This window comes from Oncorhynchus clarkii, chromosome 20 (genome assembly GCF_045791955.1).
Source record: "Oncorhynchus clarkii lewisi isolate Uvic-CL-2024 chromosome 20, UVic_Ocla_1.0, whole genome shotgun sequence".
Lineage (NCBI taxonomy): Eukaryota > Metazoa > Chordata > Actinopteri > Salmoniformes > Salmonidae > Oncorhynchus > Oncorhynchus clarkii.
Window position 1 is genome coordinate 50958237 of NC_092166.1, and position 18757 is coordinate 50976993.

At 40.3% G+C, this 18757-nt stretch overlaps 1 protein-coding gene across 4 annotated transcripts in view; it reads right to left on the reverse strand.

Moving 5' to 3' along the window:
- LOC139376472 (nebulin-related anchoring protein) overlaps positions 1–18757 on the reverse strand; it is a 120178-nt gene that overhangs the window by 74845 nt on the left and 26576 nt on the right. For all 4 annotated transcript variants that reach the window (XM_071119097.1, XM_071119098.1, XM_071119099.1 and 1 more), the window contains 5 exons: positions 12122–12235; positions 11031–11129; positions 9242–9340; positions 7360–7467; positions 7136–7237 (listed from right to left, as the gene is read on the reverse strand). In XM_071119097.1, the coding sequence (XP_070975198.1) occupies positions 7136–7237; positions 7360–7467; positions 9242–9340; positions 11031–11129; positions 12122–12235 (522 nt within the window). The remainder of the gene's footprint in view (positions 1–7135; positions 7238–7359; positions 7468–9241; positions 9341–11030; positions 11130–12121; positions 12236–18757) is intronic.

Consider the following 18757-nt stretch of genomic DNA (forward strand, 5'->3'; position numbering starts at 1 on the left):
CAGATAAGGGAGGAGATTGAGAATCAGGTGGGTGTGGGTGTGGGTGTGTGTGTGTGTGTGTGTGTGTGTGTGTGTGTGTGTGTGTGTTGTACACTGCATCATTCAGACGGTTTTGTGAACTGTGTGCTGTAACTCACAATAGTATTGTTAAAAAAAGTCATTTAGAGTGCCTTCAGAAAGTATTATACCCCTTGACTTATTCCACATTCTGTTGTGTTACAGCCTCTGTGTAGAAGCACCTTTAGCAGCGATTACAGCTCTATGTTTTTCTGTGGGAATCTTTAAGAGATTATTCAAGCTCTGTCAATTTGGTTGTTGATCATTGCTTGACAACCATTTTCAGGTCTTTCCATAGATTTTCATGTACTTTTAAGACAAAGCTGTAACTCAGGAACATTCATTGTCTTCTAGGGAAGCAACTCCAGTGTAGATTTGGCCTTGTGTTTTAGGTTATTGTCCTGCTGAAAGGTGAATTCATCTCCCAGTGTCCGGTGGAAAGCAGACTGAACCAGGTTTTCCTCTAGAATTTTGCTTAGCTCCAATCTGTTTATTTTTTATACTGAAAAACTCCCCAGTCCTTAATTATTACAAGCATACCCATAACATGATGCAGCTACCTCTATGCTTGAATATATGGAGTGTGGTTTTCAGTAATGTATTGGATTTACCCCAAACATAACACTTTGTATTTAGGACAAAAAGTGTATTGCTTTGCCACATTTTTTGCAATATTACCTTGCTGCAAACAGGATACATGTTTTGGAATAATTATATTCTGTACAGGCTTCCTTCTTTTCACTCTGTCATTTAGGTTAGTGTTGTGGACTAACTACAATGTTGATGATCCATACACAGTTTTCTCCTATCACAGGCATTAAACTCTGTAACTGTTTTAAAGTCACCATTGATTGACCTCATAGTGAAATCCCTGAGTGGTTTCCTTCCTTTCCGGCAACTGAGTTAGGAAGGACACCTGTATCTTTGTAGTGACTGGGTGTACTGATACACCATCCAAAGTGTAATTACTAACTTCACCATATTCAAAGGGATATTCAATATCTGCTTTTTTTTTACCAATAGGTGTCCTTTGCAAGGAACTGAAAAACCTCCCTGGTCTTTGTGATTGAAACTGTGTTTGAAATTCACTGCTTGACTGAGGGACCTTACCAACAATGACGAGACAGCCTACAGGGAGAAGGTGAGGGCACTGGGAGTGTGGTGCCCATAAAATAACCTGTCACCAAACATCAACAAAACAAAGGAAGGGCCTCCCGGGTGGCGCAGTGCTTAAGGGTGCTGTACTGCAGCGCCAGCTGTGCCACCAGAGACTCTGGGTTCGCGCCCAGGCTCTGTCATAACCGGCCGCAACCGGGAGGTCCGTGGGGCGACGCACAATTGGCCTAGCGTCATCCGGGTTAGGGAGGGCTTGGCCGGTAGGGATGTCCTTGTCTCATCGCGCACCAGTGACTCCTGTGGCGGGCCTGGCGCAGTGCGCGCTAACCAAGGTTGCCAGGTGCATGGTGTTTCCTCCGACACATTGGTGCTTCCGGGTTAGATGGGCGCTGTGTTAAGAAGCAGTGCAGCTTGGTTGGGTTGTGTATCGGAGGACCCATGACTTTCAACCTTCATCTCTCCCAAGCCCGTACGGGAGTTGTAGCGATGAGACAAGATAGTAGCTACAAAAACAATTGGATACCATGAAATTGGGGAGAAAAAGGAGCTGATCATGGACTTCAGGAAACAGCAGAGGGACCGCAGTTGAGAAGGTGGAAAGTTACTCAGTGTACACATCACTGACAAACTGAAATGGTCCACCCACACAGAAAGGGTGGTGAAGAAGGCGCAACAGCCATTGTGATTGGCTCAGTGTTCTTTCATTCATGGGGACACTACGCCACCAAAGAATCTATTTGGTATTTTTATTTTATAGGCAGTTCAAGCCCCCTTTGGTGCTGCCGTAGATTTACATTAGAAGTGCCACCATTGCTCTAATCACTTTATATCTAGTGTATCGTTGATTAGACTGATCATGTTAACAACATACTTTCAGAATCTTAGCTAGCAAAGTAGACATGAATCACGTTGACAATCGACTGGCAAATCCTTTTCAATCATTGTCATATGAAGAGAAATGATAGATAAAACGTATCGGTGCTCATCTGCCATTGGACATAAACATTACATAACAAGTCGGAAATCGCATATTCAGCAATGTTTGGTTTGGAAGGAATCAGTTGCAAGAGTTGCAAAGCAGTCACTGTTTTGTTTCCCCTGCCTGCTACTCGGTGGAGAGGGTGTGTGGTCCAAGTTTAAGGATTTAAAACATCTGTCTGAAAGGGTCTCTTTTCCAAGTTTAAAAGGATAAACATTCACACGCAACACCATGGGCCAGAAAAGGCAGAGTGCATTGACCACGCTGTCAATCCAGCATGACTTCTACTGTGTTCAAAACAATTGGAAACTCAGAACTGGGACATCTCAGACTTCAGTGCGTTCAAGACAACTGGGAACTCTAAAAAAAAAACAAGCTCCAACTGAGAATTCCAAGTCGGGAACTCTGGCCTCTTTCTAGAGCTCCGACCTGAAGATCACTGACGTCATGATTCAACATTGTTTTTTTCTGAGTTCCCAGTTGTCTTTAAGGCACCATAAATCCAGAGAATGTCAGACTTTGATGATAAAGTTTAATGTGAGCACAGCACAACAACGGTCAGTCCAAAAATGCATTTTATGCTACTGCATACAGAGCATTCGTAAATTATTCAGACACCTTCACTTTTTCCATATTTTGTTATGTTACGGCCTTATTCTAAAATGGATCAAATTCTATATGTTTTCTAATCAATCTACACACAATAACCCATAATGACAAAGCGAAAACAGGTTTTTAGACATTTTTGCAAATTAAATAAAAAACAGATACCGTATTTACGTAAGTGTTCAGACCCTTTGCTATGAGGCTAAAATTTGAGCTCAGGTGCATTCTGTTTCCATTGATCCTCCTTGAGATGTTTCTACAACTTGATAGGAGTCCACCTGTGGTAAATTAAATTGATTGTACATGATCTTGAAAGGCACACACCTGTCTATATAGGGCATGTCAGAGCAAAAACCAAGCCATGAGGTCAAAGGGATTGTCCGTAGAGCTCCGAGACAGGACTGTGTCAAGGCACATATCTGGGGAAGGGTACCCATAAATATATGCTGCATTCAAGATCCCCAAGAACACAGTGGCCTCCATCATTCTTAAATTAAGTTTGGAACCACCAAGACTCATCCTAGAAGGGCCTTGGTCAGGGAGGTGACCAAGAACCCCATGGTCACTCTGACAGAGCTCCAAAGTTCCTCAATTGAGATGGGAGAACCTTCCAGAAAGACAAGCATCTCTGCTGCACTCTACCAATCAGGCCTTTATGGTAGAGTGGCCAGACAGAAGCCAATCCTCAGTAAAAGGCACAAGACAGCCCGCTTGGAGTTTGCCAAAAGGCACCTAAAGGACTCTCAGACCATGAGAAACAAGATTCTCTGGTCTGATTAAACCAAGATTGAACTCTTTGGCCTGAATGCCAAGCGTCACGTCTGGAGGAAACCAGGAACTGCTCATCATCTGCCAATACCATCCCTACGGTGAAGCATGGTGGTGGCAGCATCATGCTGTGGGGATGTTTTTCAGGGGCAGGGTCGAGGGAAGGCTGAACAGAGCAAAGAGATCCTTGATGACAACCTGACAACCTCCAGAGCGATTAGGACCTCAGACTGGGGGCGAAAGTTCACCTTCCAACAGGACAACGACCCTAAGCACACAGCCAAGACAATGCAGGAGTGGCTTTGGGACAAGTCTCTGAATGTCCTTGAGTGGCCCAGCCAGAGCCCGGACTTTAACCAGATCAAACATCTCTGGAGAGACCTGGAAATAGCTGTGCAGCTACCGTTTTGCGGGCGCCTAACCAATTGTGCTATTTGTTAGCTTTTCTTAAAAAATGTTGTATTATTTTGTACGTAATGTTGCTGCTACCGTCTCTTATGACCGAAAATAACTTCTGGACATCAATTACTCACCTCGACTGGACAAATATTTTTTTATTTAACTCGACGGAAATACTGCTTTCTCGAGAACGGGACTGAAGAAAAGACAGCGGAGGTCGAGCTGAGAATTCGTAGGCAAGTGAGTAAACCTCCATTACCATCCGTTCTATTGGCCAATGTGCATTCATTGGAAAAACAAATGAATGATATACCAGCAAGACTATCCTACCAACGTGTCACTAAAAACAGTAATATCTTATGTTTCACCTAGTTGTGGCTGAACGATGACACGGATAATATCAAATCAAAGTTGTCACATACACATGGTTAGCAGATGTTAATGCGAGTGTAGCGAAATGCGTGTGCTTCTAGTTCCGACAATGCAGTAGTAACCAACGAGTAATTTAAACTAACAATTCCACAACTGCTACCTTATACACCCAAGTGTAAAGGGATAAAGAATATGTACATAAAGATATATGAATGAGTGATGGTACAGAACGGCATAGGCAAGATGCAGTAGATGGTATCGAGTACAGTATACACATATGAGATGAGTAATGTAGGGTATGTAAACATAAAAGTGGCATAGTTTAAAGTGGCGAGTGATACATGTATTACATAAAGATGGCAAGATGCAGTAGATGGTATAGAGTACAGTATATACATATGAGATGAGTAATGTAGGGTATGCAGACATTATATAAAGTGGCTAGTGATACATTTTTTACATCAATTTCCATTATTAAAGTGGCTGGAGTTGAGTCAGTATGTTGGCAGCAGCCACTCAATGTTAGTGGTGGCTGTTTAACAGTCTGATGGCCTTGAGGTAGAAGCTGTTTTTCAGTCTCTTGGTCCCTGCTTTGATGCACCTGTACTGACCTCGCCTTCTGGATGATAGCGGGGTGAACAGGCAGTGGCTCGGGTGGTTGTTGTCCTTGATGATCTTTATGGCCTTCCTGTGAAATCGGGTGGTGTAGGTGTCCTGGAGGGCAGGTAGTTTGCCCCCGGTGATGCGTTGTGCAGACCTCACTACCCACTGGAGAGCCTTACGGTTGTGGGCGGAGCAGTTGCCGTACCAGGCGGTGATACGGCCCGACAGGATGCTCTCGATTGTGCATCTGTAAAAGTTTGTGAGTGCTTTTGGTGACAAGCCGAATTTCTTCAGCCTCCTGAGGTTGAAGAGGCACTGCTGCACCTTCTTCACCACGCTGTCTGTGTGGGTGGACCAATTCAGCTTGTCCGTGATGTGTACGCCGAGGAACTTAAAACTTACTTCCCTCTCCACTACTGTCCCGTCGATGGGACAGGGGGGTGTTCCCTCTATTGTTTCCTGAAGTCCACGGTCATCTCCTTTGTTTTGTTGGTGTTGAGTGTGAGGTCATTTTTCTGACACCACACTCCGAGGACCCTCACCTCCTCCCTGTAGGCCGTCTCGTCGTTGTTGGTAATCAACCTACTACTGTAGTGTCGTCCGCAAACTTGATGATTGAGTTTGAGGCGTGCATGGCCACGCAGTCGTGGGTGAACAGGGAGTACAGGAGAGGGCTCAGAACGCACCCTTGTGGAGCCCCAGTGTTGAGGATCAGCGGTGTGGAGATGTTGTTACCTACTCTCACCACCTGGGGGCGGCCCGTCAGGAAGTCCAGTACCCAGTTGCACAGGGCGGGGTCGAGACCCAGGATCTCGAGCTTGATGACGAGTTTGGAGGGTACTATGGTGTTAAATGCTGAGCTGTAGTCGATGAACAGCATTCTCACGTAGGTATTCCTATTGTCCAGATAGTTAGGGCAGTATGGTTGCGATTGCGTCGTCTGTGGACCTATTGGGGCGGTAAGCAAATTGGAGTGGGTCTAGGGTGTCAGGTAGGGTGGAGGTGATATGGTCCTTGACTAGTCTCTCAAAGCACTTCATGATGACGGAAGTGAGTGCTACGGGGCGGTAGTCGTTTAGCTCAGTTACCTTAGCTTTCTTGGGAACAGGAACAATGGTGGCCCTCTTGAAGCATGAGGGGACAGCAGACTGGGATAAGGATTGATTGAATATGTCCGTAAACACACCAGGCAGCTGGTCTGTGCATGCTCTGAGGACACGGCTGGGGATGCCGTCTGGGCCTGCAGCCTTGCGAGGGTTAACACGTTTCAATGTTTTACTCACGTCGGCTGCAGTGAAGGAGAGTCCGCAGGTTTTGGTAGCGGGCCGTGTCAGTGGCACTGTATTGTCCTCAAAGCGAGCAAAGAAGTTATTTAGTCTGTCTGGAAGCAAGACATCCTGGTCCGCAACGGGGCTGGTTTTCTTTTTGTAATCCGTGATTGACTGTAGACCCTGCCACATACCTATTGTGTCACAGCTGTTGAATTGCGACTATACTTTGTCTCTATACTGACGCTTAGCTTGTTTGATTGCCTTGCGGAGGGAATAGCTACACTGTTTGTCATGTTTCCGGTCACCTTGCCCTGGTTAAAAGCAGTGGTTTGCGCTTTCAGTTTCGCGCGAATGCTGCCATCAATCCTCGGTTTCTGGTTTGGGAATGTTTTAATAGTTGCTATGGGTACGACATCGCCAATGCACTTTCTAATGAATTCGCTCACCGAATCAGCGTATTCGTCAATGTTGTTGTTGAACGCAATGCGAAACATATCCCAATCTACGCGATCGAAGCAGTCTTGAAGCGTGGAATCAGATTGGTCGGACCAGTGTTGTACAGACCTGAGCACGGGAGCTTCCTGTTTTTAGTTTCTGTCTGTAGGCTGGAAACAACAAAATGGAGTCGTGGTCAGCTTTTCCGAAAAGAGGGCGGGGGAGGGCCTTATATGCATCGCGGAAGTTAGAATAACAATGATCCAGGGTTTTACCAGCCCTGGTTGCACAATCGATATGCTGATAGAATTTAGGGAGTCTTGTTTTCAGATTAGCCTTGTTAAAATCCCCAGCTACAATGAACAAGCCAGTATCCCTTTCATTGCTGCTTGCAGCTATAATCATTATCATATGAAACATTTCATCTCAAATCCAAACTGCTGGAGTATAGGTTCAAATGAAAAATGTTAGCTTCACTGTCCAAATACATATGGTGCAACAGCATGTTTATTGTGTTTCATATTCTTACCTCACTGGTCATCTTGGACGTCTGAAGAGAGTGCAGGGTCTTGGAGTCGCTGACATTGCTTGTCTTATCTTTATTTTTCATGAAGGACTCTTTGTACTTAATCTGTAACACACGGCCACCATCCAAATCACATCAGCCTCATTCTTATCCACTAATATCTCATTCTCATTACATAAGAAAAGATTGTTCTGTGTGAGTACCAGCTACAGGAAGGGAATGCTTACATCACTGGCCAGGTCCCGAGATGCTTTGGCAGCCTTGACGGTCAGCGTGTCCAGGCCGATGTCACATGTTTTGGACTTGGTCTTCTCCCAGTCCTCCTTGTATTTTATCTGGAATAATTTCTATAAATAAAAACTACAGCAACCCTTATTCATATGGTATGTGTATAACCCTTTCGGAATATAGTGCATTCTGAACATATTCACACCCCTTGACCTTTTCCACATGTTATTACATTATAGCCTTATTCTAAAAATGTTTTTTTTCCCTCATCAATCTACACACAGTAACCCTATAATGACAAAACAAAAACTCTTTTTTTGTAATTTTTACAAAATATCTACTGAAATATCACATTTTACATAAGTATTAAAACCCTTTACCAAGTACTTCATCGAAGCACCTTTAGCAATGATTACAGCATCGAGTCTTCTTAGGTATGACGCTACAGCTTGGCACACCTGTATTTGGGGAGTTTATCCCATTCTTCTCTGCAGATCCTCTCAAGCTCTGTCACGTTGGATGGATGGAGAGCAATTTTCAGGTCCCTCCAGAGATGTTTGATCGGGTTCAAGTTCGGGCTCTGGCTGAGCCACTCAAGGACATTCAGAGACTTGTCCCGAAGCCACTCCTGCATTGTCTTGGCTGTGTGCTTAGGGTCGTTGTCCTGTTGGAAGGTGAACCATTGCCCCGGTCTGAGGTCCTGAGCACTCTAAAGCAGGTTTTCATCAAGGTTCTCTTAGTACTTTCACCGTTCATCTTTCACTTGATCCTGACTAGTATCCCAGTCCCTGCCGCTGAAAAACATCCCCACAGTATGATGCTGCCACCACCATGCTTTACCGTAGGGATGGTGTCAGGTTTCCTCCAGACGTGACGCCTTCGAATCAGGTCAAAGAGTTCAATCTTAGTTTCATCAGACCAGAGAATCTTGTTTCTCATGGTCCGGATCCTTTAGGTGCCTTTTGGCAAACACCAAGCGGGCTGTCATGTTCCTTTTACTGAAGAGTGGCTTCCGCCTGGTTACTCTACCATAAAGGCCTGATTGGTGATGGGCTGCATAGATAGTTGTCCTTCTGGAAGGTTCTCCCATCTCCACAGAGGAACTCTAGAGCTCTATCAGAGTGACCATCGGGTTCATGGTCACCTGCCTGACCAAGGCCTTTCTCCCCTGATTGCTCAGTTTGACTGGGCGGCCAGCTCTAGGAAGAGTCTTGGTGGTTCCAAACTTCTTCCATTTATGAATGATGGAGGCCACTGTGTTTTTGAAGACCTTCAATGCTGCATAAATGTTTTGGTACCTTTCCCCATATCTGTTCCTTGATACAATCCTGTCTCGGGGCTCGACGGACAATTCCTTCAACCTCATGGCTTGGTTTTTGCTCTAACATGCACTGTCAACTGTGGGACCTTACATAGACAGGTGTGTCCCTTTCCAAATCATGTCCAATCAATTGAATTCACCACAGGTGGACTCCAATCAAGTTGAGAAACATCTCAAGGATGATCAATGGAAACAGGATGCACCTGAGCTCTATTTCGAGTCTCATAGCAAAGGGTCTGAATACTTACGCAAATAAGGTATTTATGTTTTTATTTTGAATAACTTTGCAAAAATGTCAACCTGTTTTTGCTTTGTCATTATGGGCAATTGTGTGTAGTTTAATGAGAATCAAAAAATATTTAATTAATTTTGGAATAAGGCTGTAAACGTAACAAAATGTGGAAAAAGTCAAGGGGTCTGAATACTTTCCAAATGCACTGTATATGCAAATGCAGAGCGAAAGCTATGTTGTTTGTATGTACTGTATAGAGTGTAATGTTTGGTATAGACCGTGGCGTGATAGAAAGATAGTGTATATGTGTATCTTTGGCTCTACTTGCATTGCTGAGTTGTTGAGCGTTGATCCTGGCCTGGACGATTTGAGGGGTATCTGTCACCGAGCTGTACTTGACTTGGTCAATGTGTTGTCTGTAGTTAACCTACATGGGGGAATCAGAGATATCGAGTCAGGTTTCCTTGATATTATGAAAGGGGTTCCGCATAGGTTGGTTTTGGTTCCAGTACTTTTTACTATATACATTAACAATATTGGTTTGTCTGTAAAAAATTGTAACCTACAAGTAGGGCTGTTATGGTGCCCATATTACCACCACATTTCACATGACCTTTAGTCACTAATTAGGCTTCTCCAAGCTCTGATGCTGCTGATGGTCAATAGTAGCCTAGTAAACTTGATAACTGCCTGGTACTCAGCACTCTATTGTCCCACTAATCACTCTGACAATGAAAATGTTATCGAAAATCTACTCAAACACTTCATGAGAGCCCATGAGCTCGTGTTGCGCAACATTTGTATAGGCTATGCAATTGCTTGAGAAAACAAAGTGGTGGCCTCTATTAAAAAGAGGAGGATCCCATCAGTTTGTATAGGCTAGGACTACTATATTTATTTCTCAACTATCCTAATATTAAGCACATTGATTATCTTTACAACAGGAGCATAGCCTACCTGGCTGGCATGAGAATGAACCACGGTGAAAGCGTTCCTCCATTCACTATTTAAGTGCATAGATGACATGTATTTTCCCCCTGACCCTGTTTCGAGACAGGTGCATGATAATGGTCCATTCTAAATCTAAACAAATTTCACACATATATTATTTAGTATTTGTCAAGACAAGACCGAAACAATTATAGTCTGGTGGGTGACAATTTTTTAACATCTTTTTCAAAAAGTCGCACACCTCATGTAGCCTAGCCAACAGATTTAAAGTGGCAAAATAACTTCTTGAAATTAAGCACATGAATCCGCTTTACAAAGGGTGTAGAGCCTAACTGGCATACATACGCAGCACGTGAGTTTCAAGTTTGGGGAATTTTCACTTTTGAGAATGGTGTTTTCCCGCTAATGGAACATTTGATTTAAACATATGTAGATTGGACACTTCATTTTATTACGGCCACAGCTTCAGTGCACATCAATGCATTATTTACCAGAAAGTAGGCAGGCCCTTTAAAGTTAAGTAGGATGATTCATTTCTCTTTTTATTTATAAGTCTCTTTTATAAAAACTCCCACCGTACCTAACATCATTAATAACCTTTAGATGTATGGTACCATACCTAGTCTCAGGGATGGCTAACTCTGGAAATCCCTTCGGTCCCCCCAAAGTTAGGTAAATCAGCTTTTAGTTTCTTAGCATCCCATGTTCCCAAAGTTCCCAACAACTGGATGTACTGGTCCCACTCAGGTAGTTCAAAATATTGATTGGGGACCTCTTTGCTGAGGAATGTGATTGTTTTTCTTGAGTGTGTTTGTAATGTTGTATATTTGTATTCTATAGTAATTTGTAAATTGTGTGTATGCAGAGCTCCCTTGTGAAAGAAACCTTGTTCTCAATGGGACTCCCTGTTAAAATAAAGATGAAATAAAGTGGTATATTGTAGTATTACTTATTAGCGTATGTGTGTGTGTGTGTGTGTTTATTAGCTTGTGGTGTGTATGCACTCACATCACTGCACAGTTCAGCATTGGGTCAGGTAAGGTTAGACAAATAGCTGAATGATTTAACGGTGAAACGTGTCAGAAGGACATTTATTAATAAATGTTGAACATGCAATAGTGTCTCACCCCCCTCCCCCACAACAAAAGGCATCAAGAAGCACTTACATTGCTGAGTTGTTGAGCGTTGATCCTGGCTTGGACGATGTCAGGGGTATCTGTCACCGAGCTGTACTTGACTTGGTCAATGTGCTGTCTGTAGTTCTTCTACATGGGAAGATGAGAGATGCAATAAATGATTCATGTATCAGGGTAGAAATATACAGTATGTAAAGACATCTGTAGTGCTGCCTCTGAACATATTTCTTTCTACCCCTGAGTTATTTGAATCCTGTGGTAAAGATAATGGCCCCCAAAACCATAGAATGTGGGCTGTGTTAGGTGTGAGACTTACGCACACAGTTGACAAACAAGTTCAGGGCAGGGGCAGCACTTTATGAAAGTTAGCAATTGTGCCTGATAAAATGCAAAGGGGTCCTTAATATTTCAAAACAAAAAGCATTGTATTAGGGACAAATGATTCACTAATCCCTAAACCTCAACTAAATCTTGTAATAAATCATGTGGAAATTGAGAAAGTTGAGGTGACTAAACTGTCATGGTAAAAATATATTGATACAACAGTAGCTATGATGGGGAGAAGTCTGTCCATAATACAGTACTACATAGAGCCATGAGTACAAGGAACTCTATTCCACATCAAGTAACTCTTGCAAGTAGTAATATTAGATTTTTTTAAATTATAAAAATACACCTTATGGAACAGCGGGACTGTGAAGCAACACAAACATAGGCCCAGAGACATGCATACACACACACAAGATAACATATGCACTATACACACATGTACACATGGATTTGTGTATTAGATATGTGGTAGTAGAGTAGGGGCCTGAGGGAACACACTTAATGTGTTGTGAAATCTGTTGTAAAGTATTGTAATGTTTTGAAAATTGTATAAATGCCTCTATATATTAGTCTAGATTAATGGATGATCCACATTTAAAATGGTTTACCCAGTTACTAGACCCCCTTAAGTTGGCCTCTTTAAAATAGCCCACTTTTGAATTATACAGTCCTCAAGAGGAACCCTTTGGGTTTTTCTATCTGCGAAAGCACCCTGTTTACTGGTTTTGGTTACTATGTCCAGTATGAGAGCCATGTTAAACTTATGAGGCGAAGGGGAAGGGGAAACTCACGTCCTTGAGTGGATCCAGTTTCCTCTGACTCTGGTAGCCTGGTGTGATGGTGGCTGGGTAGTTGTATTCCACATGGTCAGTTTTCTCCTGCTCATAGTCCTGCTTGTAGGCAATCTGCAGGTCACAGAAACATTTCAATTAACGTTATTGATCCCCAGCAGTACCAATACAGACACACAGGCATGCATAAGACAGAACACATAGATGTGAGTACTGATGGCTGATAGGCATTATATGTGCCACATTTACCAATAAAATAAACAACACCATGAAAAAGATTCATTAAGAAAGAACCTGTGTGGCTCAGTCCTGTGAGGCTTAGTTGGTAGAGTATGGCACTTGCAACTTCAGGATCATGGGTTCTATTCGCACTGGGGCCACCCACATGAAAATGTGTACATGTGTAACAGGTAGGGCCTCAGATGGTCAACCTTAAAAGGTTCTGATTAAATTCCTGACTTCCCTGTATAAAGTGAATTCTAATCAGGCACTTGGAGAGACTCCTTTGCCTTGGGTCATATTAATGTGCCTGCTTTGTTTGAATAAGGTTGAACATCATGGTGAAGCTAAAGCAGACCGCTCTAGGTGGTTCTTGGTGAAACTGATGTGACTCTAAGGATGCACTAATTGTAATTGCTTATCCAACCTCTGTTTCTTCTTTGTTAATGTGTCATTCCACGATTAGAGTGCCTTTTGGGCAGTGTAATTTTGTAAAAAAAATAACTATATTTCGCGCAATTTTAACATTCTGTTAAAAAGATCACATGTTCAACTTCATAACAAACATGCTTTTCTAGCTCAAATTTAGAAAACATTTTATAAACGAGGGACATTCCAAAAGGGGGATTTTCAGAGAAAACAACTTAATTTAATAAATAAAAAACTGCTATTGGAATTGTATATGTTATGTTATGTTTAGTAAGGGGAACATATGTATGTGATCCAACTGTTAGATTAAGTGTTTCATCAAAATGTATACGCATAATTCCTGAGAGACATAGAAGGCACTCTATTCGTGGAACGACGATCCTAAACTAAGAATTAGAGCCACTTCCCACGGTGTTGCAGTGCAGTGCCAGGATAATTGTAGAACTTATTGAGTGAACCTGCTTTTTGATAACCTAAAAGTGAGACTTATTGCGTAAACACGCATGTGTATTTGGTGACAGTTTCAAATGACTATTGAGTACATCCTAACAATTTCTATTCTAACCTAATCAATGACTTATCCTTGTAATACAGTTGCAATTGTGGTAGAGTTGGTCTTAAAGAAACAATGTATCTTTTTTACAAGAAACCTTAGTATTGCTCAACAACAGAATCCTATTTTTCTAAATAAAAGCTATTTTTGTATTCTGGTGTACTTCTATCATTTATTTGATAGGCCTGTGTTAGGAGCCTTAGTTTGGAGCTACCTTTTGCTCCTGTCTAAACTAATGGGTGGCATAGTGTAGCTAATGTCTATCTGGTCACACATACACTACTGTAAGTCACTTTGGATAAAGGCGTCTGCTAAATGGAGTATATAGTGCCTTCAGAAAATATTCACAACCCTTTAAAACAATTTTTGTTACAGCCTGCATTTAAAATGGATTGATTGAATTGAGATTTTGTGTCACTGATCTACACACAATACCCCATAACATCGAAGTGGAATTTTGTTTGTGGAACATTTTTTAAATTAATACAAATTTAAAGCTTGAAGGTGGACAAGTATTCAACCCGTTTGTTATGGCAACACCTAAAAAAGTTAAGGAGTACAAATGTGCTTGACAAATCACATACAGTTGAAGTCGGAAGTTTACATACACCTTAGCCAAATACATTTGAACTAAGTTTTTCACAATTCCTGACATTTAATCCTGGTAAAAATTCCGGCTTTTTTTATTTTTTATTTATACAAAAAACACAAGCAAGGGGTAACATTAAAGTATTAGAACATGAAGGACAAACAATACAGCATCAAGGCACTATCAAACATGTATCAGTCTTTCTGCAACAGAGCTATCCTTATGTGTGAGGGTGCGTGTGTATGATAGTGATATAAAATATATGTCATAGTTTCCTTTTTCATGATCACAATGTTGTGAAACCCGAACCCTCCAAGATCCCCTCACAGTTCCCCAATAGCTGTCCCTCAACCATTCAAGACCCCTCCCACAGTCCCCCCCCGAAGAAAAAAAATTACAATTAATTCCATTCCCCACCATCAAGAACCCCCCCAATGCACCAACAACCAAGATAATGAACTAAAGAGAAAAAAGAAAAGACAGAAGAAAACAGCAAACAACAACGCAAAAAAATATATACAAAATAATACATTTAAAACAAAGAACATCTGCACGGCATCAGCCTCAGGCAAACCGGCATTAGTTGTAAAAACACTGCCACTCAGTGTCATTCAAATGTTATTTTATTATGTTTTATTTGGACTTTTTTCCCTTTATCTTTTGACCATCATTCTCTCTCTCACACAGCAACTCCACTCCCACTTGTCTCCAATTCTACATACCAACCCTCAGCTTCCCTCAGCCCATCCCATCTATCTCTGCTGGCCACCCACTTCCTGTTTCTACGCAACATATCTTTCAACTATGCTATAATGTTTAACGTACAATTTCAACCTATCTAATCGAATAGAATCTACAGATTGCATGTTGAAGATAAATACTTTTACTAAGAGTATTAGTATATTAGTCATTGACTGACCCGGTCTCTCCAGATCTCCTAACAGTACTATTTATTGGGTCAATTTTAGATCAATGCTATGCATTTTCAGCCATTCCTGAACCTGAGACCAGAAACAGGCTACCTGAGGGCAATACCAAAATAAATGGTCTATTGATTCTGTATCCTCACAACAAAATCTGCAGAGCTTCGATGGTTTTATGCCCCAAATATTCAACATTTTGTTGGTGGCAAGAATTCTATATAATAATTTTAGCTGAAAAGCACAAAGTCTTGAATCTTGCATTGTTTTATATATCAACTCATACACCCTGTACCATGGAATTGGTACATCAAAAATCTCTTCCCAACTATTTTGCAATCTGTTTGGCACAGTTGTCAACATCCTGGTCCTCAAATGAAACTGGTATACTTTCCTATTTATGCTATTTTTATTCCTCAGAAAGTATTGATCATTTATATTGGGCAGACAGACCAGTTCACTACCACCTCCCGCTGCCACCTGCCTCCTCCAGTTTTGGGGCAATGCTGTAATCAATTGGTTGTACTCTTGGATTGAGCAGACCTTCCCATACAATTCTGATAACTCCATGAAGAACATAACTCTACCATTACAATTTACAATATCATTCAAGAACAAAATACCCTTTTCAAACATCTTTCCCATAAATACAGGTATTTTATCAACCAGCACATTTGAGTTCAGCCATAATATTTGTTGTAATATTTGTTCTATCTTTTCAGGGGGGTGAAATTGAAATTGTAGCCAGCTCTGCAATGCCTGTTTGAAAAAGACAGATACTTTGAAAAAAGTATAATTTAACATTTTTGAACAATGGATGAGCTTTTCTTATTAATCTATTTGAGAACCATTTAGGGTTCAAATAAAACTTTTGAATAAGTGAAGCTTTTAGAGAGAGGTTTAGTGCTTTCATATTTAATAATCTCAACCTACCCAATTCATATTCATTATATAGATAGGCTCGTTTTATCTTGTCTGGTTTAGCATCCCAGATAAAGCTAAATATTTTTTGCTCGTATGATTTGAAAAACGAATCATCAGGAGTAGGCAGCGCCATAAGTAAGTGAGTAAACTGAGATATGACTAGGGAGTTAATCAGGGTAATTTTTCCATAAATAGACCAGAGATATTTACCTCTCTGGTTGCAGGATCTTGTCTATTTTTACAAGTTTTCTATTGAAATTCATTGTGGAGAGCTTATTTATATATTTTGTGATATGAATACAGAGTATGTCTACTTCACCATCAGCCCATTTTATAGGTAAACTGCAAGGTAATGTAGAAGTTTTATTTTTTAAGGATCCAATACGTAATATTGTACACTTATCATAATTAGGTTTCAGTCCAGAGAGTACATAAAAGTTATCTATATCTTTAATGAGACATTGCAGGGATCTAGCTTGCGGACTTAACATAAAACTTGAGTCATCAGCATACATGGACACCTTTGTTTTTAAGCCTTGGATTTCTAATCCTCTGTTGTTATTGGATCTGATTTTAATAGCTAGCATTTCCATGGCCATAACGAATAGATATGGTGACAGCGGACACCCTTTTTTAACTCCTCTTGACAATTCAAAACTCTCTGAGAAGTAGCCGTTATTTACTATTTTACACCTGGGGTTGCTATACATAATTTTTTACCCATTTTATAAGAGAATTACCGAAATTGAAAAAAATCCAGGCATTTATAAATAAAGTCCAGTCTTACTTTATCAAATGCCTTTTCAAAATCCGCTATAAATACCATTCCTGGCTTCTTATATGTTTCATGATGTTCTATTATTTCTAGTACTTGTCGTATATTATCTCCAATGTATTGTCCATGTAAAAAAACCTGTCTGATCAGGATGAACAATACCTGGTAAAAACCCTTTTAATTCTGAGTGCTATGCATTTTGCTAGTATTTTTGCATCACAACATTGAAGTGTAAGGGGCCTCCAGTTTTTTTTAGATAGACTGGGTCTTTATATTTGCCATCTGGGTCTTGTTTTAATAATAGAGAAATAAGATACCTGACAGACTACCATTTCTATCGGAGTAGTTAAAACAGTCTAATAATGGATCTTTTAATATATCAAAATATTATTGATGTACCTCTACCGGTATGCCATCAAGCCCTGGGGTTTTTCCAGACTGAAAGTATTTAATAGCCGCAAAGTTCTTCCTCTGTAATTTGACCTTCGCACTGATCTTTCTGTACATTTGTTAATTTTCCATTTTTGTATATTATTTGGAAAGAATTCCTTACCGTAATCTTCATTCAGTGGGAGAGGATGAGACGGAAAGAGAACATCTGTCTAAAATAATTAGCTTCCTCTTTTAAAATATAATTCGGAGAATAATAGATGACTTCGTCTTCAGTAATGAGTTTCTGCAAATTATTTTTGTTAGCGTTCCTGTATTGGAGATTCAGGAAGAATCTTGTGCATTTTTCTCCATATTCCATCCAGTTTGCTTTATTTTTGTAATAGATTACATTAGATCGTTCTTGAATAAGTTCCTCAACTTCTTTTTGTTTTTCCTCTAACTTATTTTGTATCTCTGTAGTATGGTTGATGGATTTCCCTTGTTAGTCTTGATTCTTTAGCCAGAAACTTTTTTTTATTTTTTTTATGAATATTGAATTGAATGACCCCTGAAGGTACATTTAAAGGTATCCCAAACAATAAGGGGATTTGCTGAACCTATATTATACTGGACAAATTAAGTTATAAATTATTTTGTCTCAGTTAAATATAAGTTGTCCTCTAGTAAACTTTAATTAAAATCCTGTCCACGTAGAAAATCTATAAGAGTTATGTGAAGGCCAATTAGATGATGATCCGATCGCATTCTGTCTCCTATTAAAACTTTTTTAACCTTTGATGCAAAAGAGAAAGAGACAAGAAAGTAGTCAAGATGACTAGCTTGATTAAGTCTTCTCCATATATATCTCACTAGGTCAGGGTTTTTTAGTCTCCAAATATCCACTATTTCTAATGTGTCCATAATATTTGTGATTTCCTTAAGGGGATGGTGATGATAGTTTGTAGAGTGATTACCTTTACGGTCCATTGAGGTACTTAACACTCTGTTATAGTCTCCTACCATAATGATTAGATCATCTGTTGCCTGTAAGTTCAATAAATTGGTATAAATGTTTTCGAAGAAGTGTGGATCATCCTGATTTGGACCATATAGATTAATGAGCCAAATCTCTTTTTCTTCCACTTTCATATTCAAAAGGATCCACCATCCTTGCGAATCATTCCTGATTATTTGCACATTCAGATCGACATTTTTGTTCATTAATATCATCACACCCTTTGAGTTCCTTTGTCCATTAAAAAAAATATTTCACCACCCCATTCCTTTTTCCACGCAACTTAATCTAAGGATGTAGAGTGAGTTTCCTGTAAACAGTATATGTTATATTCCTTTTCTTTTAGCCATGTAAAGACTGATCTTCTTTTTTTATAATCTGCAAAACCTTTACAATTATAACTAGCTATACTTATTTCACCCCTTACCATAACTAGATACTATTCTCAGGTTAATTTGACCATAATTAGTGCTTGTAAAGTCATTGCCATCAGAGGTATTATGAAGGTCAAAACTAGAGCTTTCAAATGTCTGATATTTAGAATTCAATAATTCCTAGCAATATTTTTTAAATTCCCTTGCCTGTTTGCCTGTAAGCCAATGCCACAAATGTTAGAAAATGTAGACAAATTCTGTGTGTAACAAATCTGAGTAGGTTGATGTGTATGATATTGGATATGATATAATGAGTGTGTACGATGTCTGTATAAGAGTAAGACTATAATGTGTGATGTCCAAATAAATAATAACTCTGCCAATTTGCATGTTTGAGTGTCTGTTTGTGTAACATGTAGTGCGTATAGCCTCAATATTCATAATTGTAATTCATATCGTATCGCCA